At 41.4% G+C, this 22,815-nt stretch overlaps 1 protein-coding gene across 3 annotated transcripts in view; it reads right to left on the bottom strand.

Moving 5' to 3' along the window:
* The window catches only part of MAP2K1 (mitogen-activated protein kinase kinase 1), a 65,177-nt gene that overhangs the window by 28,043 nt on the left and 14,319 nt on the right, over positions 1-22,815 (bottom strand). For 2 of the 3 annotated variants that reach the window (XM_074966590.1, XM_074966591.1), the window contains 2 exons: positions 6,818-7,028; positions 3,027-3,173 (listed from right to left, as the gene is read on the bottom strand). In XM_074966590.1, the coding sequence (XP_074822691.1) occupies positions 3,027-3,173; positions 6,818-7,028 (358 nt within the window). Of the gene's footprint in view, positions 1-3,026; positions 3,174-6,817; positions 7,029-8,469; positions 8,542-22,815 lie in introns of those variants that run through there. The other variant, XM_074966592.1, reaches the window with a different exon arrangement.

Here is a 22,815-nt window from a genome sequence, read left to right as displayed (position 1 = left end):
AGATGGACACCCTCGAAAGCTTATAATCTAAGACGACAAGGAACATAGGGAAGGCATCAACCATATACAGTTTTTTCATACATTGTCTGTATATGTTTTGATTCTGTAATTCTATTTCCTGAACACTCGGAGTAGACAGTATAGCAATTATGAAAGACACCTGAAGACCAACCTCAAAGGTTAACAGGAGTTACTGAAGAACTCTGAGCACTAGGTAGGGAATCATTTAACTATTTATCAGCTCCACTGCACTCAGAAATCAGGTAATATCAACCTGTCTCTTTTGCAACAAATAACACTGAGGTTGTCGATAGCATGTTCCCTGGAACCCCACTGATAGCCAGTCCCGTACGAACTTTAGGCAGTATTTATGGTAACGGAGGATGCCAATGTGTCATGCACTCCACCAAATGCAGACACAGGGGACAGGCTATGACTCACCAACAGAAAAAAAATTTTAAAAAATTGTTTTTCAGATTTTATGTTGAGTAACTACTCCACTAATTTTACCGGAGTTAAATAAGTTACTAACACATGCACTTACACCCTTTCAAATTCAAGCAACTCTGTTGCTAAGAGCTTCAGAGAAGAAAAGCTGTATAAATGATACTTATTTTTAGCAACCGATTATGATCTAATTCAACAGTAGCCTTGTGCAGATTTTCTAGAACAGAGACTACATAACAAAAACAGAACTTCTAAATTTTATTTCTTTAAAACAAAAGCAAGATCCAGTTACATGGCTGATGATTTGCAATATTCCAGAGTTCTTGAAATCATATCTGCAGCCATGGGATAATATTTTTCTGCTGCCTTTTACAAAACACAGCAGTGGAAAGTACTCTGTCACTTTTCATACCCCTAAAGAGAACAATATAGTATGCAAGCTACAATGCAAGCTTTTATAATTCAGAGGAGTGCACCCCAACGTTCCCAGGGGAAATATTTTAAAAAGTGCATATGAGCCTATGTTAAATGTCGTACTCACATTCATGTAATCAGATGTGAATTCAGCCAAAAGAAATAAAAGCACCAATAGAAAAGTGCAAAAATATATATATATATATATATATGTAAAATACATACATTACATAATATGTAGAAAAAACATGTAGTCCTTTTTTCTCAGAAACTGATTCATCAGAGAGAAGGATTCACTCTCCAAGGCAATCTATAGACCTTTGAATCAGGCCCCAGTCCTGCAAGGTGCTGATACCGTCAATTGCTATAAGAAAAGGAGTACTTGTGGCACCTTAGAGACTAACAAAGTTGTTAGTCTCTAAGGTGCCACAAGTACTCCTTTTCTTTTTGCAAATACAGACTAACATGGCTGCTCTGAAACCTTCAATTGCTATGAAGGTCTAGGAGCTCAGCAGCTTTTAAGAGCAAACCCCAAATATTTTGCTTGTCAAGCACTTGTTGCTAGCTGAAGTTAAGATTCACTTCTGATATTTTCAGCTGGACAAGGACAATAATTTAAATCCCCCCTTAATCTGCATTGATAGGATTTTCTTTGTTCCTGTAAAAATTATTCCTTCTTATTGTTCTTACTCCTACTGACTGATAAGTTTAGCTTCCCTTATCAATTGTCTGCATTTCCTAACTGCTGTATTTGTATTCATTGCTATCAGCTTCTCCATTTGTATGTGTAATACACACTCACACACAGCATGCACTTATTTCACCTCTCCTCTTAACCAAGATGGCTTTTAACTAAAAGAAATCTTCTTTCATGATTGCAGAATTGTGTTTTTTGGGCATCTATCAAAGCATTTTTACTACAATTACCAATCATCATTCCGGTTTTTATGTTTAAGCATTTCCACGCACTCAGTTTTCCTCAAGATTGGTTTCAGCTTTGGGGAATAGGCCTCTTTAAAGCATCAAGTATATATATTATTGGATAGCACCGTATTCTGTTTGCACATAGTAAAATAAATTAGATTGTGATCACATGCATCTAGGCAACCATACATTTTCCCTAAAGATTTCCTTTAAAGAAGGTCAAGGCAAAATTAATATAATCACATATAATATCCCCAGAAAATAAAATAAACCTTCTTTCTATAAATACCATTTTATTTGAAAGAAAATGTGGTTCTTTGAACAGAAATTGTTCAAAGCCTCCTCTGCCTGATGAGCAAGGGAGGGATCTGATTGACCTTTAATCACAGAAAACTTGCTCTAAACATTGGGCTCCATATGGCTTAGAGAAATGCTGGCAGATGGCTAGAATAATGTGTACTTTTCTATCAAAAAGAAAAAGTCAAAAAAATAACGTTGGTATGAAACAACCGTTGTTTATGGTGCTTCTGGTCTTGCTAGTTTCCCCTGTACTTCCTCTAAGATTTCAGAAAGGATGGGCAGGGCAGATATCATTTCAGAGAGAACAGAGGGAATGTATCTACACTAGAAAAATTAAATACCTATATTTACAGAAGCTGCACCAATGATAAGCCACCACTGGCATTACAGTCCAGGTATTTTTAACATTGTGTCAAAAAACCCAGCTCAGAACTCGTTTTCAAGTGGTAAAAAACAGCTGACCCCTTTTTACACCGGTGGTCACAATGATGGCTACTTTTGGTGGAGCTGCACCGATGCTGGTAGTTGCTGTAAAAGGAGATTATTTTTCCCCTCATACTCCTCAACAGTAATGCCTCTGATTAATTAAACAGCATGTTGACTGGCTGTAAGAATGGTCGCTATAATGTGGATTCTCAAAGACTAGGGATAAAGGAGAAGAAAATAGGGACTTTTGTAGGACTATGACAGATATGACAGGATCAGTCTCTGGAAAGGGCATAAAAACATAACCATGTTGTAACCATGCTAAATCCAAAAGTCCTCAGATTTTCATGGTAGAGCTGAACTCCAATATTCCACTCCTCATACATGCAGAAAGGGCTCCCATGTTAACAGAAGTTCTATGAATATATTCAGAATATGGTATCTATTGGATTTTATATTCACAGGAGTCTGATACCAAAATTTAGATTAACACACACAGATACACATGTACTTACCATGTGTTCCATGCAAATGCTGATCTCTCCATCACTGTAAAAAGCTCCATAGAAGCCCACTATGTATGGAGAGTTACATTCATGTAGAACTTGTAGCTCACGAATGATCTGGTTTCGAATAGCTGGTTTGATCTCTAAGTGAATTAACTGTAAAATAAATCAAATTGTTATTGTTCCCTCAGTGACAATTAAAAAAAAATAATACATGAGTTGGATGCTACAATATTTACTTTAACCCACTGAAATAATAATACTAAACACTGTAGGCATACCTGTTACGGGGGGAGGGAGAGGAGTTCCATATTTGTACCCTTTATAAAAACAACAGTATGTGAATTCCAGTGCTCATGAAAAGATGCTGGATTTACAGCAATGGAGAGTGAAGTTCTAATTATCCTCAGAATAGATACAATACACATAGAGCAATAAAAGTTCCCCATATGAACCGTACCAACTTGACATGAATAGAAGGCTCTGAAGACAGGGGATAGCTCAGTCTCCGTGCCTAGTTAATAGCTTGCTTTTCTGGTGAAACTGACAAAGGATGCAATTTGCAATATGCAACTTTTCTGTGCATGTGTGTGGCCACTAGGGAACGGTCTATTTCAACTAAAACAAATATTCTAAATATTTTATATTTAATATAAATAACACAACCTCAAATAGACCTCAACTGAGATATAAAAAAGTCTTATTATACAGTGAGTGCACCAAAGGTGTGGATTTTTATTTATTTTTCAAGTGGAGGACATTTCTGACATTCTAGAACTACACAAGTAAGCCCCAACATTGCAGATGAGAGTACTGTGTAAAGACATTTTCTTCCTCAATTTAAAGACAAGCAAAATACAAAAGAAAACAACTATATTAAAACAAAAATGCAAGATAATCTTCCCAACCTGCAGTGGCAGTAAGAAAATTGCTCTTTTGATAAAAATTAAAATTCTAATTATGATAAGTAAAAGATAATCTACTATAATTGTTAAAATGCAACATGTTACTCTTTGCTCTATGACAATCACAGTTCTTGAGAGACATTAATTATAGCATAAAAGAATACCTGATGTATAGTACTTATATTACCAGGAGTGGGCTTTTTATCTTTTCAAGAAGTTGTTCAGTGGGAACATTTTGTTCCAATGCATTTTTTTCCTCTTCCATCTATTTACGGTTAATGGATCTATTTCAGTTATTGAGACTATGTATACTGAGAAAAATCCACGAATGAAGTTATATAGTAAAATATGTCACAAGGTCTAATCGCTTTCAAGCAGATGCAGAAAGACATCTGTCCAGATGTTTGCAAAGTAATGTCCCAAATACATTCAGTGAAGAATGAATTCAGTCCCACCTTGGGCATTTAAAAAAAAATTCATCAGTATGAATATATATCTAAAGAGAAGCTATAAAATTACACTTTTTAGCTAGATTGTGTTTTGCCTAATGCAAAATAAAGGGTTTTTATTTCTCTCATAAAGAGTGCAGATACTGAGAATACTTTATGGAAAACAAATGGTACTGGGCACATTAAAAAAAAAGCAATTAAGCCAAGATATCACCTATAGGCTATCAAATCAATTAAGTGTCAAATGACACAAACTAGGCTGAAATTCCCTCTAAATGTTTTATAAAATGAGTGAAAAAAAAATCAAGTAAATCAGTTCTGTGCAAGAGACTCTCACTGATCTGCAAGCTTCAGAAGTCTCACCCTGAAAAAGGGCCAACTCGCCTTGATTCCCACAGCTTTGATAGTAGAACATTGTAGCAATGTATATTACTGAAGAGAACTGATTGGAAAATGTTTTTTTTCCCCAAGGAAAATTTTGATGCAAATGAAAATAATGTCACTTTCTTGAAAATTTTCTGTGGAAATGTTGGACTTTTGAGCCAAAAATTTGAAGTAAAAACTTTCAGCTGAAAACTCAGATTTTGAAATTCTGCCATGATGCCTCACAAGGGTTATAATGTGGGTGCCTCATGCCCCATTCCCTTCTGGGCCAGGGGCTCCGTAGCTGGATTACATCTCCTGTGATTTATGATGGCCTCCCCTCTTGCTGAGCCAAAGCAGGGCATAATAGATGTTCCTGACCACAGTGCTTCATGAGAGATGTAGTCTGGCAGGGAACCCAGCACATAGAGAACGGGGGAAAAAGGCAACTGAACTACAGTTCTCATGAGATACCAGAGCAGCATTTCAAAAAATCAAAGGTTTTTTTGTTTTCAGTGAAAGTAAAAAAAACCTCCACAAAACGCGGACACTTCTCATGAAAAAATTCATGTACCTGAAATCCAATTTTTCAGATGAAAAAGAGTTTTGATGGAAAGTTTTCAATCTACTCCTCTTACAGAAACTGCCAGACTGCTGCACTAGGGTTGGGGGGGGATTGGGGGGGGTGAAATGGAGCTGAACCATCACAGTCCCTGCCCCCAACAACCACCTTGACCCAGAACTGTAGAGGGGAGACCCCTCTTCCATACTGGGGGCACTAGGGTCCAAGTGATGCCTCACCTCCACTCCCCAACCCACACCACCATATGACCTTGGGGGGACACTGCAGAGAACAGGCAGCCAGAGACTCTGTCCAGTAGAACCAGAAGTAGCCAAAGGAGGGGCCTCAGGACGCTTGGATATTCTAGTGAGAACTGCAGAAAGTTCTCCGATAGCCTCTGCCCTGTGCTAATTGGCTGTTTTCTCCCTCTCTTCCCACCCACCAGGACAGTCTCTTCAGTCAGCTTCATTCCACACCCACCCCTCTCACCCTATTCTCCCTTCCATTTAGCTGATCCCCTCTTAACTAAAACCATCTCAAACAATAAATAAATTGTGGCAATAACATGATGTTATCACCATCACATTGTTCATGCTACTTTTGTGTTTATCCCTTTCCCCTGTCTGCATTGTCTATTGAGAGTGCAAGCTACTCAGGGCCAGGGCAGTCTGCTGCTCTCCGTTTGTGCAGCACCTAGGACAATGGGACCCTATTCTTGGTTGGCCCTTAGTCGCTACTCTAATAAACATGATTAATAATCATGATTTACTAGCATGCTATGCAATATTAAATAATTACATGACACTTGCCAAATGCATACAGTTACATTTTTTATTTCGCCAGAAAGAGCTCTTCCTGCGGCAGGGTATTCCTACTACACAGACAAGGGGCTCTTCCTGAATTCCAGTGAAGGAGACAGGGGGGCTGAGACAGCGGTTCCATTGGCCATTCCCCCTGCTCCACAATAAAGGAGCCCTGATGGTGCAGTAGCAGACACAGAGTAGGTCTACTCCTCTTCAGCAGCCTGTGGAGGGAGAAGTATGAGGAGAAGAATTTCCCGCTCCTCCAACCCCAACAGTGTAAAACGTATTAAGCCTCTGTACACAAGCCTGGCTTAGGGGACAGGATATGCCGCTATGCTAATCCAAAACATTTAGTAATTAGTTGTGGATATCCTAGTCATTAGTGAGGTTCTATGGTGTATTTAGATTTTGCGTCAGAGAGAGAAGATTTTTGGCAGTAAATAAAATACCTCTTACTTTACAAAATATGAGAAGCTGCTAACAAAAAAGGGAGGGGATTATTGGCCTTTCATTGCGACAACATGGAACATAATACCATCTCCACAGATAGGGGAAGTGGAGGCTAAAGAAGTATTTGACCTTTGCTATTTTGAGAAGGCATCTCCACTTCTCCTGGAAGTGGTCTTTAGTAATATTCTGTATGTCAATGTCACTTTGTGATGGGCACTAAGCTTTGAAAAGGCATCATTAAAGCTCCTGTTGCCACGGAGGTTCTCACCTTTCTTGCCATAATGAGGCCAGAAGGTTTGTGAGATACTTTGAAGACCACACCGCCGTTTCCTGCTCCCAGTTCACTGATTTTCTCGAAGTCGTCATCCTTCAGTTCCCCAACTTTTTGCTTCTGAGTAAGGAAAGCTTCAAGACGTTTACGTTGCTGCTCATCCAATTCTAACTCTTCCAGCTTCTTCTGCAGCGCCTCTAAATTTGTCCTATGCAGCAAAGAGAGTGTAATTTCATTAAGCTATCTGATCTCACTAAGGAGATGTCTACACTACAGCCGTTACAGCGGCACAGATATGGCACTGCAGCACCATTGTATAGACACTTCCAACATCAACAGAAGGGGTTTCTGCATCAATATAGTTAATCCACCTCTCTGAGAGGTGGTACCTAGGTCATTGAAAGAACTCTACTGTCAACCTATCCATATCTACACTGGGGGTTAGGTCAATCTAACTACGGGAGTCAGGGCGTGAAGTTTTCAGCTCTGAATGACATAGCCAGATCAATCTAACTTTTACATGTAGACCAGGCCTAAACAATGTTGCAGGGGTGAGAGGAGCAGTACCACTGAAATCAAAGACTACTGGAGTAAGACCCTGAATCCTTACACTTACATGCATCATCTTGCCGGATCACGTCTTACGTGCTCACTCACAAGAGTCACACAACTAGGTCCTTGGTGTATGTAAATAGTTTCAGTACTGACAAAATAATACAAAAGCAGCTAGATAATGTCTATCCCCCTCCTCTTTGAGGCACTGGACCAAATTCATGTCTGGTGGAACTCCTTGATCCACCTAGTGGGTTCAATGACTCCGCAGTACTGGTTAATGGTTTGATTAATATTATACCACCTCCACACAAACTATTTTTGGATTCAGATTTTTAATAGGCGATATGCAACTTCCTGCAAAGTTTGTCTGAATGTTTTAAACACTGATCTTCACATGTGATTAAAGATCTGACAATCCATTCAAAAACCTCTCACTTGCATTGTGATACAAAGAAAGTCAGAGAGTTTAAGGCCACAAGGGACCATCAGATCATCTTGTCTGACCTCCTGTATGTCACAGGCCACCAAGACCACCTAGTACTCACACATCACCCCAACAACCAGTATTACACCAAAGTATTACAATCCTCCAGAGACTAAATTTTTGTGTACCACAGGCAGAGAACAGGAGCAAATAAAGCATAGCCAATAGAATAAAGCAATTAAGCCATTCAAATCATGCACAAACAGAAAATACATACATAAAATAGCCACTACAGGGACAAAATAAACTGCTTCAATAATAATCAGTCAAAAAGGTTTCAAGTTCACTACTTATTCTGGTCAATAACATGCCAACCAGAAAGCTTGATTTAATATTGGTAGAAAAATAAAGAAGAGCCAAATATAGCAATTCAAAGGACAGCTAAATTTGGGACAGCAGCCAATACATTCAACTTCTACATGAAGAAAACAAACCATAATTTAACTCCAGATCTTAGAAGTATTTCATATCTAAGAAACAGAACATCTGAACAAGAATCCATGCAGATACAGTGATTCCTGAATCCAACAATAATAATAAATTGCAGCTGCAGCAAATATCTAGGGACAAGCCTTCAAATTATTGCTCAGCCAAATCATGAAGCTCTTACCCAGGCAACATTCCCAATGAACTCAGTACTGTCAGAGTAAGGATTTCAGGAGCTGGCTCACAGCCTTTTAGAGAGTGCAGCAGGAACACGTTCTCTAGGGATGATTTTAAAGAAGTGAAGGATGATATCCAGCAAAACCATTTATAAGCATCACTTTATAAATACTATTCACTTTCAAAACCATGGCTGAAGGGAAGATGCATTCTGAGTTCTCAGCCAGACACAGACCACTTCAATTGCTGCAAGGTAGTTTCTCTAAACAGCAGCGACAAATTATCTTAATATAGCAATAAGTCTGAGTGGACGGTAAAATTATCAGGCACATGACTTCCCTCACTTCACTTCCGCTAAACTGCTCCTTCAGAGCCAAAGAGAGCACCCAAAATTAGAAGTTATCCCTCTTTGAGCTTCCACAGCAGACATGGAATTAGCATCAAGAAGGGGTAAGCAGGTTCAATTAAGAGCCCATTTGTGAGAAAACTTAATCCAACCATCTGAGCATGAAAGGGTTAAAACACACACACACACACACACAACACACAACACACCTAGGCATTGTTAACAGCCCTTTCCCTGAATATGATCACAATCATGATTTGTACGCCACCCTACTCTTAGATCAGTTAGAAGTCTGAACGGTTGAGTTAAGACACAAGACACAATTAAGGTTAACTTAGTTCTTTCTAAGCATTATCCCTTTATTAAGCAAGCTGTATACAGAGTCTGAGAATTCCTGAGGTCTATTTCTCCAGTACTGAACCCTATTCTCATTGCAATAATGCTGAATTTAATAGTGATTTACTAGCGGAGGCACAAGATCAGCTCATCCACCCTTACCAAGAGGATGAGCAGAAATATAATATTTTACTCACTTATTAATAAAAAAGAACGAAGGAAAAGAAAAATGCGCAATCTACTCACCCTGGACAAGTGTAATTTTGCAAGGCTACTTTACATATAAACTAGTCTACATGGGAAAATTTCCTGGCATAACTATACTATAATCATTTTTCTGCACTATAGTAATACCATTTTAAGTCCCTGTGTGGACACTTTATTCTGGGATCAAAGTGATTTTATTCAGAAATTAAACAGAATAATTTGGAAGCAGAGTAATTATACCAGAATCAGGTTCCACACAGGGATTTACACCAGTATCACTATAATGGAATAGCTATTTCAAGATAGCTGTAACAAGACATTTTCCCATGTAGAAAAGCCCAATAGCTAAAGGAGTCCGGCAGACAGACACTGTTGTAAAGTTGAGCTGTAAAGAAAAAGGCATACTTTTTCCTCATCTAACTTCCCAAGCATAAGACTAAAAGCCAACTAGCAAACGAATTTTCTCAAATATGCCCAGTGAAAAATAACTTAGCATCAGGTCAAGTAAAATATATATTTCGGGGAATGCAGCTGTCCTCCGTTTCTTTTCTTACTGAGATAATTACATGATAAAAATAAGAGCAGGGAACGATTAACAGGAGTTAAGTACCCTTTATTATGTTACAGTAAACTCTTGAGCATTGATGCAAGCAAATTCTATACCCTGCACCGGAAGTTTGCTGACAGATGAGAATAAGCAGCTCATGTTTTCAAAGAACACATGCTGACAGGCCCACTCACCTCATGTCCATTTACTAAGTCAGAGAGTGTACCATGTCAGCTGAAGTCTTCAGCAGGTTATAGTTTAGTCAAATGGCCACGTGCTACACTCACAGCTCGCCAGTAAGAGACCAGATTGTCCATTCGTCATGGGCCACTTCACCTTGAATGGTCCCTTAGCATATGTGCTAACTAATTTATGCTAAAGTGGCAAAGAGTCCTGTGGCACCTTATAGACTAACAGAAGTATTGGAGCATAAGCTTTCGTGGGTGAGTACCTACTTCTGACGAATACCAACAAAGTGGGTATTCACCCACAAAAGCTTATGCTCCATTTCATCGGATCACCCACGAAAGCTTATGCTCCAATACGTCTGTCTATAAGGTGCCACAGGACTCTTTTTGCCACTTTTACAGATCCAGACTAACACGGCTACCCCTCTGATACTATTTATGCTAAACTAGCTATTCGATCTTGTATTTATCTATGGCACCCGGAGTGCCTTTCCCAGACCTGAAAAAGCGCTCTGTATAGCTTGAAAGCTTGTCTCTCTCATCAATAGAAGTTGGTCCAATAAAAGATATTACCTCACCCACCTGGTCACTGAAGCAGAACTAAACAACAAATATTCCATGCACATTCCTAACCAATGTTGAACATATTGTGTAATAAAGAGATACAAAGACAGATAAATACACTTTGGAAGTACAGCTCTATATGCTTTATGGGAAAGCTACAAAATTACAGGAGGGTGAGGAGAGGGATATTCTTTGGGTCACCCATCCAAATTTTGCATCCTTTAAAATGTCTCCCTATGGACACCTGGAGCACCTTCCCAGAGCTTCAGTACACTCCCATTAAAACTGAACTCCTTCATAGTGTCCTTTTCAGCTACTTTATTTATTTGCATTAAATAGGGCCTGTGATGATCAAGAACATATGGTCCATTAAGGTGTATTAAACCAAAGAATCATTTTTGTCTAACATGATTTCTATGCAGAAGACACACTGTCCTGGGTCTAACACAAAGGGCCAGATTTTCAAAAGAGCTCAAAGACGGATGTACAAGTGCTCAGCCACCATAACTTGGGCCTCTCTTTCAAAAGACCTCAGATCCTATTTAGGCACCTAGGGCAGGATTTTTTAAAGCACTCAAGTTGTTTAGAAGGACAAGTCTCATTGAAATTCAATGGACTTGTGCTCCTAAGTCACTTAGGCACTTTTGAAAAGCATATGCCTAAATAACAGAGCGTTCAGCACTCAACATGTTCAGCTCTGGCCACTGATTTTGGTGCCTAAATGGGGACTGAGGTCTTCTGAAAATCTGGCCTCAATGGGGAATAACAACTTTAGAAAATCTGGTCTGTATGCTGCTGACTATTGGGGGAGGGGGGGTGCCAAAATCCACGTCTTTATTTGCAAGTAGTCTTGAGGGGGACTGTTACACTTGCTAACAAAAGGCCTGCTACAAAGCTTCCCTTTAAGGGGCTCGTGCACCCTCTTGAAGGCCAGTCAGAGGAAACAAGAGATTCCCTCTCAGTGGTAGGAATACACAACTGGAAGGACCAAGAAACCAGACTCATATACAGACAGGATGCCAGACGACTTTTCAATATCCTTTTTGAGGAAGAGAAAAATTCCAACTAATTCAGCATTTTCTCTTTGCAAATCTTACAGCTGCCATATTGCTCATATGGAATATCCTTATCAATTGCCACAGATAAGAAATACAGTATAAGATTTCAGTTGGTCAGGGAAAGGGTGATCTGCACGACTTAAAAAAATCTCTAGCAACACCACATTGGTAGTTAAGTTCTCAAAGGCTGAGAATTTGAATTAACCCAGGGAACTTAGAAGTTTGGAAAGAGCAGAGGAAAATCTCGATTCTTTCGATCCTTACCAGGTGAAATTCCCCATAACAGCTAAGTTGTAGAGTGAGGAACATGGTGCAAGAGGACTGGAGAAAGTCCTACAGATCCCCAAGTTTCTTTAGATCTGTCGTCCCAGGGCCTTGCATATGAAATTTTACAAAACAAACGAAGAGGAAGATTATGGGGAATTCATATACCAGTGTCTTCAAGACCAGTGCACTGTGAGAAACATTAAGGCAGCTTGATCAGCGGGAAGAGGTAGTAATTGACTGTGAAAAAGTCTGGTAGATACTGTATCTTTATATAAAAAACTCTTATTAAAAGACAAAACTACCTATTAAAATTCATCACCATTGCTGTATGCGGTCTTGGAGTCAGTTTTTCATTGTCAAAAAGCTATGCCTTTGCCAGAGTTCCATCAAAACAAGAAATAATCAAGCCATCCAATGTTTCAGTATTCCAAGTATTATTTTAAAACAGGTGCTACCATTTCATTCATTTCTATGACTTTCCAGCACAAGCACAGATATTAGACACTCTGCAGTAGTGAACGAGTCCAGATTTTGTAGCCATGATCATCTAAACAGAGCAGTAGTAATGTCACTCCATTTGCTAAAGGCACCCTGTAATTCTAGAAAGTGCCATGCCTGAACAGTCAGGCTGGAGGGACTATGCCTACAGAATGCCTTCTAGGGCAATAAAGGTGGAAAAAAACAACCAACTAGCAGAACTTACGTCTTTTTAAAGAAAATGCAACACCAGTGTCAAGGTATTAGGTTTACAGGGTTGGGGGCTGGCTCCGTTCCCATCCTGCCTAGTCATAACTCTCTTGGGGTATGTTGCATTACCTCTTCCCTCAGGCCTAGTCTACACAGGGAGGGGTTCAATCTAAGATACGCAACTTCAGCTACGAGAATAGCGTAGCTGAAGTCGACACATCTTAGATCGACTTAGAATCACTTATTTCGCATCCTCGCGGCGCAGGATCGATGGCCGCCGCTCCCCCGTCAACTCCACTTCCGCCTCTCGCCCCTCACCCTGGTGGAGTTCCGGAGTCGACAGCAGAGCGATCAGGGATCGATTTATCGCATCTACACTAGACACGATAAATCGATCCCCGATAGATAGATCACTACCCGCAGATCCAGTGGGTAGTGTAGACGTGGCCTCAGACACAACACTGTAGACATAATTCCCAGCCTGTTGCACAAGGAACATTTCTGTAACTGCAGTAATTTCACAATTCTGCTTTTGCATTTCGAAGCAATTCACTGCAATAAAGTCAAACCAGAACAAATGTGCTGTGCATACGTCTAAGTTAAATTTAGGTATATGTATGCGGACCAATTGAAAGGCAGGATTTTCTTGCAAGGTATGTATGTATTTGGGGCTACTTTTTCAGATTTTGTGTGAGTAGTAGCAGAGATCAGCTTCCCAATCAATCAATCAATAATATTGCCATACATGGGGAGAGGTTCATAATCTTACGCCGGCCCCTTTATACCCGGTAAAAGCCCCAGTTCTGGCCAGGGCTGTCACACTCTCAGTCACAGCACAGAGGTATGCCAGGAGCATGGCTGGAATCAGAAGGAATGTGTCAGAGGCAGGGCCAACAGCACAGAACCAGTGGAGAATCTGGCCAGTGCTGCTGCCCATAGGGAAGCCCAGAAAGGCTACCATAATTTAGACAGGCCCCAAGGGACAACTAAATTAGACAAAGGCCCCTTGAGCAGTCCAGAATCTGGAGGGTGAACAGCTGGCTAAAATCCACTTTAGTCCCTACTTGTCCCTGGGGACAGAGCTGGGCCTTCTAAAGGTGCAGTACATAATCTCACCAGGGACTCCTGAAGGGGCAAAATGTCATCCAGATGCTACCACTTAAGCTACGTCACTTTTAAGGCCCATCAATCTGGACAGTGAACCTTGAAACCTGAAGCAGCATACTCCTTCCTTGGAGCAGCTGGGAGACAGGAAAGGAGACTGCTGCCGCTTACTCTGTGCTAGATGGTAATGTCACAATCTAGCCCCAGAGAAGCAGAAAAGAACTCCTCATTTTCAAAGCACACTACCAATAATGCCAAACCCATTAGACCAAACCAAACAGATTTCTATTTACATTTTAAAAGAGGGTAAGATCATTTCGGATTCACATCCGTGACAGAATAATTAATAATATACCACAACGTTAATACTCTTAAAATACTTTTTGAGGTAATACATTATCTGTAAATCTTTGTGCCTGAATACTTCAAATATTTGTTGAGTTGCTGATTTTTATTCATTTTAGCTGTGTGTATTTTTACAATCTATTCAAAAAGAGGTGCAATTCTGTGACTGCAGAAGAAGGTACAGTATCCTTCAGATCTACCGGAGGCTGTTTTCTGGAACAGTGACAGGAACGCTTTTCTACACGCCTACACACCTGTCAACTCTAAAAAGAAAGTAGGCAGTGCACTACATGATTTGCATGAACCACTGCAATCAGGGAACTGAAAAAAATTCTGAACTAAGATCATGAGGACATCTTATACATTTTGAAAGACAAAGTGACAGCCAGAACACAGTCCACAAAGATTTATCCAAGATATGTAAATTCATTCAAAATGTGCAAAGGACTCTGTTCTTTGGCACAAAAACAGTAATAATTTCTGTACATTCTGTCAATTTCATCTATTTTCCGTTTTTACAATAGATTTGATTTCAAAATTAATGCTCACAATGACTGGACAACTGATATTTGGCACCAATGCATTAACTTTATCTGTCCATCTATTTAATAGAGATAAAAGAAAAAAATCCAAAATAAGATTCTTCATATGTGTCGGCAACTATAAGCCCCAGTTCAGCAAAGCCCTGCAGTATGTGCTTCCACCTCACTGACTTCAGTGTTAGGTATTGATTGAATGTGACTAGATTGTGCTTCACTGCTTTCTTGAATAGGGGTCGAAGGTCCAGATTCTGCTACTTTGACTCACACAGAGTAGTATTTTACTCCATGAGTAGTTCCACTGAAACAAAACTGCTCTATCACTTTGCAAAAACTATTGCGCAGTGTTTCTGTTGCAATCACAGACAGGACTGCAAACTTATCACATGCCTGGACACAACCTGTTCCTTCCTATGCATCTGGTTGATCCATTCTTTCATACAAAGAGCATAACAAAGCTTAAAAGAATGCTTTTTGGGGGGACAGAGTAGAAAACTCATCAAGCTCTATCCAGTGAAGATATGGTAATTGATAGTAACCAATTAAATGGCACAATTCCTTTTCTCACTACATTCTGTAAAGGCTAAATCATGTTCTGTTCTTTAGGATCCTCTCCTCTGAAGAATAAAAAATAATAAGCTCTACTATACCACATCAGATCCATAGAACTCAATGAACTATAGAACAGAAGGCAAGTATCATTATTCCAATCTACCTATGGAGAAACTGAGGCAAAGATGATGATGTGATGTGCCCCAGATGATATAAGAGGCTACATTTTCCTTCAGTCTGAATTTCTCTGAGGCCTTGAGGGTTGATGAGGATGAACTAGAGGGGCAATTTCTAGAAATTCTACCACAAAATCAATTCATATTATGCTAACAGCTTCCTCCAAAACAGTAGTTCAGCATATGCCAAATTACTGAACACCTGCCCAGCAGCTAGGAAGAATGCGAGAAGAATGTATCCAGTCAGAAGTAGCCTTTAATGTAGGAGTGGGCAAACTTTTTGGCCTGAGGGCCGCATCGGGTTTCAGAAATTGTATGGAGAGCTGGTTCGGGGAGGCTGCGCCTCCCTCAACAGCCAGGGGTGGCCCAGCCCCGGCCTCTGCCCCAGATTCCCCCCCCACCCGCTTCTTGCCTCCTGATGCCTCCCCCTGGACCCCTTCCCCATCCACCCCCCCCCCGGCTCCCTGTCCCCTGACCGCCCCCGGAACCCCCACCCCTGACTACCCCCCGCCACCCCATCCAACCCTTCCTCTCATTCCTGACTGCCCCCCTCAGGACCCCTGCCTCATCCAACCACCCCTTCTCTCTGACTGCCCCTGAAACCCATGCCCCCCCCACCGCATCCAACCTGTCCTCTCATTCCTGACTGCCCCCCACCACCCCCATTCAACCCCCCCTCCTTCCTGACTGCCCCCCCGGACCCCTGCCCCCATTCAACCCCCTGTTCCCCGCCCTCTGACCGCCCCAACCCCTGTCCACGCCCCCCCCCACCCCAGAACTCCCAGGCCCTCTATCCAACCCCCCTACTCCCTGCCCCCTTACCACGCTGCCTGGAGCACCGGTGGCTGGAGCCAACCACGCCACTGCACAGCCCAGAGCACCAGGTCAGGCCAGGCTCTGCAGCTGCGCTGCCCCAGGAGCTTGCCGCCCCAAGCATTGCGCCGGCAGTGCGGCGAGGTGAGGGTGTGGGGGAGGAGGGACAGTGAGGGAGGGGCCGGGGACTAGCCTCCCGGGCCAGGAGCTCAGGGGCCGGTCAGGAGGGTCCCACGGGCCACCCGTAATTTGCCCACCTCTGCTTTAATGCCTGGTCCAGATCTTCCTCCAACATCCTCCCATTGCCACCTACCCAAGAAGCAATGCAGACAATCTAAGATTAGACAAGAAGCCAGAAGTATGTTAGGATCTTGAGGAAGTCCTCATATATTGCCAAGGAAAGAAGAGATTCAGTCTATTTTCCTCCTGCTTCTTCCAAGTAGAAACATAAGCCTTCTTAAAGATAACTTGTAACAGATGCTCCATTGAAATCAGTGGAGCTACCCACACTGATTTAAACCACTGAGGATCAGCCCAGAATATAAAGGCTGCCACTGAAGTCAGTCATCAAAGAAATTGCTCAATTTCCAACATGCCCTTGAGTAGCCCATAAATAAAAAAGGTTAGTGTCAGGAATTGCCTGCAGATTAGCCATCACCTCATTTCTGGGATGGATTAAGACACATTTTCAGGTTTAGTATCATCAGGACACAAACATCAATGAGGACCAAAATGGAAACAGCTCTATTTAAAAAACAGACTTTCAATGATAGAAGGAATGTAAAAAGAAAGTATAGCCAAGCACATTTTGTTTTGTGTAATATTATCTCTCCAGACTGACAATCCATGTCCTCAATCTTCAAAAGCTGGAAGATATGGTCTTCAGACGAAGGAAAAGAGGTGGCCAGATGAGTTGAAGGGCTCTGGCACAACCCTGCAGAGTAAGGGCTCTGCAACCAACGGCAGAAAATAAATCTGCAAAAGTAGTTTATAGATTGGACTGAAAAACCAAGAATCCTTCTCTTGGTTCTTCCTCCTTTGCCACAGCGTTCCTGATGTCACAGAAAACCTGAAACATATGCTTTTCGAGGAGACAGTCTCAGTAAAACATGTATGAACTGAACTGAAACAAAACAGACACTGGAGCAGATCATAGGAAGAAGGGAAGCCATGGGGACTGATGATGGTGCATGACAATGTGATTAGTTGCTTCTGCCCAATTAACAAGACCTCCACAGGGAGACCTTACTGCCAAACTCAAGTGTGCTATAAAAAAGGGTTTCAACCAGAGGTTAAACCAACCAACAACAACAAAAAATACTGAAAACTCAATAAGAACTCAGAAATAACTAAAGAAAATTCATTCTCCCCCCATCATAATCAACAGTAATCTTGAAACAGACAATTTAGGTTTTGCTTATAGACAGAAGCATACACCTACATGATGGATTAGAAGAAACAGTACTGCAATAGAAAGTAAATATCTCTCAGAAATTACAGTAGCAGGCTGTAAGCACCAACAATCTATTTGTGCTTACAGAGGTCCTGTTTTTCCCACTGTCCTATTAATCTCTGTGTATATATATATTCTCTATATAAGAACAGGAGATACAGATTGGTATGGTAATGATGGGGATAGGTCTTGGGCTAACAGACTTTAAAATACAGTTGTCCTAGATTTCAAGTTACAGTAAACTCTCCTGTCTTTCTATAAAGAAAGAGCTGGAGCGTGACAGTGTAGTGCTTAGTGGCACAAAAAATCCAGTTGCCTGATTTGCAGGTGTTCTCAGCATCCATCACTCCAACTGAAGTAGATGGGAATTATGGGTAATCACAGGCCCTGTGATTTTCAGCTAGCAGACTACAGCGTGCAAAAATGCTGGTCAGTGGAAAAAGTGGGCGACATAATATCTTTTATGGTACCAACTTCTGTTGGTGAGAGACAGAGAGAGAGAAGCTTTCAAGCCACACAGAGCTCTTCTTCAGGACCTACTTTGAACTCTGTGTGGCTCGAAAGCTTGTCTTTCTCACCAAACAGAAGTTGGTCCGATAAAAGATATTACCTCACCTACTTCATATCTCTAATATCCTGGGATTGTCACGGCTACAACTACATTACATACAAGAGCTCAGGGTGGCATGTTTTCCAGACTCTCTGAAATATCTCCACAGTTTTACTTAAACAGTGAAGCAAATACTGGTTTCAGTTAGCCTCTTTCACCAACTGAGGTTTAAAAAGGGTAAATTTAGAAATTTCATTAAAACATGTCTAGAGAGAAGAGGAATGTTCTGAACATACTGCTAATCATGGAGTATTCAGCACCAAAGGCATTAGCTAAATCATTTTATCATTGTATATGATAATCAAGATGTGGTCTTACTCAACCAAGACTGGAATTTTACTTAAAATGATTCAGTTGTACACAGCTCACACACAATTCACAACTGTTTCAAATGTTTTAGACAACAGATAAGGTTTGATTTGTTATATAGGGTATGTCTCAGAGGCGGGACTGTCCTGCCCAGCCCCTGAGCCCCCGGCCAGGGAAGCTAGCCCCCAGCCCCTCCCCTGCTGTCCCCCCACCCCCGCAGCCTCAGCGCGCCGCGCCACCAGCGCTCTGGCCCGCCGCTCCTGCCGGGCAGCACAGCGATGTGGCTGGCTCCAGCATGGTAAGGGAGTGGGGAGTCCTGGAGGGCAGACAGGGGACAGGGAGCAGGGGGGGTTGGATAGGCGTGGGAGTCCCAGGAGGCCTGTCAGGGGGTGGGGGTGTGGATAGGAGTCGGGGCAGTCAGGGGACAGGGAGAAGGGGCGGTTGGGTAGGGGGTGGGGTCCCGGGGCAGGGTCAGGGGAGAAGGAGTGGGGGGGGGGTTGGATGGGTTGGGGATTCTGAGGGGGGCAGTCAGGGGGCAGGAAGTGGGAGGGGGCGGATAGGGGGCAGGGGTCAGGCTGTTTGGGGAGGCACAGCCTTCCCTACCTAGCCCTCCATATAGTTTTGTAACCCCGATGTTGCCCTTGGGCCAAAAAGTTTGCCCACCCCTGGTATGTCTACACTACGGAGACTGTATTGGCATAGCAAGATCACTGTAGACGCAGTCTACTCTGACAAAGGGGTTTTTTTGGTCATTGTATGACCACCTCCCTGAGAGACAGTAGCTACATTGATGGAAGCATTCTCTCACAGACATAGCTGCATCCACACTAGGGTTAGGTTAACATAAGAACATAAGAATGGCTATACTGGGGCCAGACCAAAGGTCCATCCAGCCCAGTATCCTGTCTACCGACAGTGGCCAATACCAGATGCCCCAGAGGGAGTGAACCTAACAGGTAACGATCAAATGATCTCTCTCCTGCCATCCATCTCCACCTTCTGACAAACAGAGGCTAGGGACACCATTCCTTACCCATCCTGGCTAATAGCCATTAATGGACTTAACCTCCATGAATTTATCTAGTTCTCTTTTAAACCCTGGTATAGTCGTAGCCTTCACAACCTCCTCAGGCAAGGAGTTCCACATGTTGACTGTGCACTATGTGAAGAAGAACTTCCTTTTATTTGTTTTAAACCTGCTGCCCATTAATTTCATTTGGTGGACCCTAGTTCTTATATTATGGGAACAAGTAAATAACTTTTCCTTAGAGACTAACCAATTTATTTGAGCATAAGCTTTAGCTCACGAAAGCTTATGCTCAAATAAATTGGTTAGTCTCTAAGGTGCCACAAGTACTCCTTTTCTTTTTGCGAATACAGACTAACACGGCTGTTACTCTGAAACTTTTCCTTATTCACTTTCTCCACACTACTCATGATTTTATATATGTCTATCATACCCCCCCCTTAGTCTCCTCTTTTCCAAGCTGAAAAGTCCTAGCCTCTTTAATCTCTCCTCATATGGGACCCGTTCCAAACCCCTAATCATTTTAGTTGCCTTTCTCTGAACCTTTTCTAATGCCAGTATATCTTTTTTTGAGATGAGGAGACCACATCTGTATACAGTATTCAAGATGTGGGCATACCATGGATTTATATAAGGGCAATAAGATATTCTCCACATCTTGTTCGCTTTTTTGACTGCCGCTGCACACTGCGTGGATGTCTTCAGAGAACTATCCACAATGACTCCAAGATCTCTTTCCTGATTAGTTGTAGCTAAATTAGCCCCCCATCACATTGTATGTATAGTTGGGGTTATTTTTTCCAATGTGCATTACTTTATATTTATCCAAATTAAATTTCATTTGCCATTTTGTTGCCCAATCACTTAGTTTTGTGAGATCTTTTTGAAGTTCTTCACAGTCTGCTTTGGTCTTAACTATCTTCAGCAGTTTAGTATCATCTGCAGACTTTGCCACCTCAGTGTTTACCCCTTTCTCCAGATCATTTATGAATATGTTGAATAGGATTGGTCCTAGGACTGACCCTTGGGGAACACCACTAGTTACCCCTCTCCATTCTGAAAATTTACCATTTATTCCTACCCTTTGTTCCCTGTCTTTTAACCAGTTCTCAATCCATGAAAGGATCTTCCCTCTTATCCCATGACAACTTAATTTACGTAAGAGTCTTTGGTGAGGGACTTTGTCAAAGGCTTTCTGGAAGTCTAAGTACATTATGTCCACTGGATCCCCCTTGTCCACATGTTTGTTGACCCGTTCAAAGAACTCTAATCGATTAGTAAGACACGATTTCCCTTTACAGAAACCATGCTGACTTTTGCCCAACAATTTATGTTCTTCTATGTGTCTGACACTTTAATTCTTCACTATTGTTTCAACTAATTTGCCCAGTACGGACGTTAGACTTACCAGCATGTAATTGCTGGGATCACCTCTAGAGCCCTTTTTAAATATTGGCATTACATTAGCTATCTTCCAGTCATTGGGTACAGAAGCCGATTTAAAGGACAGGTTACAAACCATAGTTAATAGTTCCGCATATTTCACATTTGAGTTCTTTCAGAACTCTTGGGTGAATGCCATCTGGTCCCGGTGACTTGTTACTGTTAAGTTTATCAATTACGGTAATTCCAAAACCTCCTCTAGTGACATTTGAATCTGTGACAATTCCTCAGATTTGTCACCTACAAAAGACGGCTCAGGTTTGGGAATCTCCCTAACATCCTCAGCCATGAAGACTGAAGCAAAGAATTCATTTAGTTTCTCTGCAATGACTATCATCTTTAAGTGCTCCTTTTCTATCTTGATCATCCAGGGGCCCCACTGGTTGTTTAGCAGGCTTCCTGCTTCTGATGTACTTAAAAAAAACATTTTGTTACTACCTTTTGAGTTTTTGGCTTGCTGTTCTTCAAACTCCTTTTTGGCTTTTCTTATTACATTTTTACACTTAATTTGGCAGTGTTTATGCTTCTTTCTATTTACCTCACTAGGATTTGACTTCCACTTTTTAAAGATGCCTTTTTATCTCTCACTGCTTCTTTTACGTGGTTGTTAAGCCACAGCGGCTCTTTTTTAGTTCTTTTACTGTGTGTTTTTTAATTTGGGCTACACATTTAAGTTGGGCCTCTATTATAGTGTCTTTGAAAAGTGTCCATGCAGCTTGCAGGGATTTCACTCTAGTCACTGTACCTTTTAATTTCTGTTTAACTAACCTCCTCATTTTTGCATAGTTCCCCTTTCTGAAATTAAATGCCACAGTGTTGGGCTGTTGAGGTGTTCTTCCCACCACAGGAATGTTAAATGTTATTATATTATGGTCACTATTTCCAAGCAGTCCTGTTATAATTACCTCTTGGACCAGATCCTGCGCTCCACTCAGGACCAAATCGAGAGTTGCCTCTCCCCTTCTGGGTTCCTGTACCAGCTGCTCCAAGAAGCAGTCATTTAAAGTATCGAGAAATTTTGTCTCTGCATTTTGTCCTGAGGTGACATGTACCCAGTTAATATGAGGATAATTGAAATACCACACTATTATTGAGTTCTTTATTTTGATAGCATTTCATCATCACTATCACTGTCCTGGTCAGGTGGTCGATAATAGATCCCTACTGTTATATTCTTATTAGAGCATGGAATTACTATCCATAGAGATTCTATGGAACATGTGGATTCATTTAAGATTTTTACTTCATTTGATTCTACATTTTCTTTCACATATTGCCACTCCCCCCTCCGTCCCCCCACACGACCTGTTCTGTCCTTCCGATATATTTTGTACCTCGGAATGATTGTGTCCCATTGATTGTCCTCACTCCACCAGGTTTCTGTGACGCCTATTATATCAATATCCTCCTTTAACACGAGGGACTCTAGTTCACCCATCTTATTATTTAGACTTCTAGCATTTGTGTACAAGCATTTTAAAAACTTGTCACTGTTTATTTTTCTGCCCTTTTCTGATGCGTCAGATTCTTTTTTATGTGAATGTTTCTCGTCTGATCTGGCCCATACTTTATCCTCTTCCATCCTCTCCTCCTCACTAAAACCTAGAGAATCTCTATCAATAGACATTCCTCTAAGAGAAGTCTCCATCCAATCCACATGCTCCTCTGCAGCAGGTTGGCATAGATGTGGCACTCAGGGGTGTGTATTTTTCACACCCCTGACTGACACTGCTATGTTGACCTCACTTTTAAGCATAGACTAAGCCATAAAGTTACTACTTC

This window comes from Natator depressus, chromosome 10, assembly GCF_965152275.1.
Source record: "Natator depressus isolate rNatDep1 chromosome 10, rNatDep2.hap1, whole genome shotgun sequence".
Classification (NCBI taxonomy): Eukaryota; Metazoa; Chordata; order Testudines; family Cheloniidae; genus Natator; species Natator depressus.
This window is presented reverse-complemented; position numbering and strand designations above follow the sequence as displayed.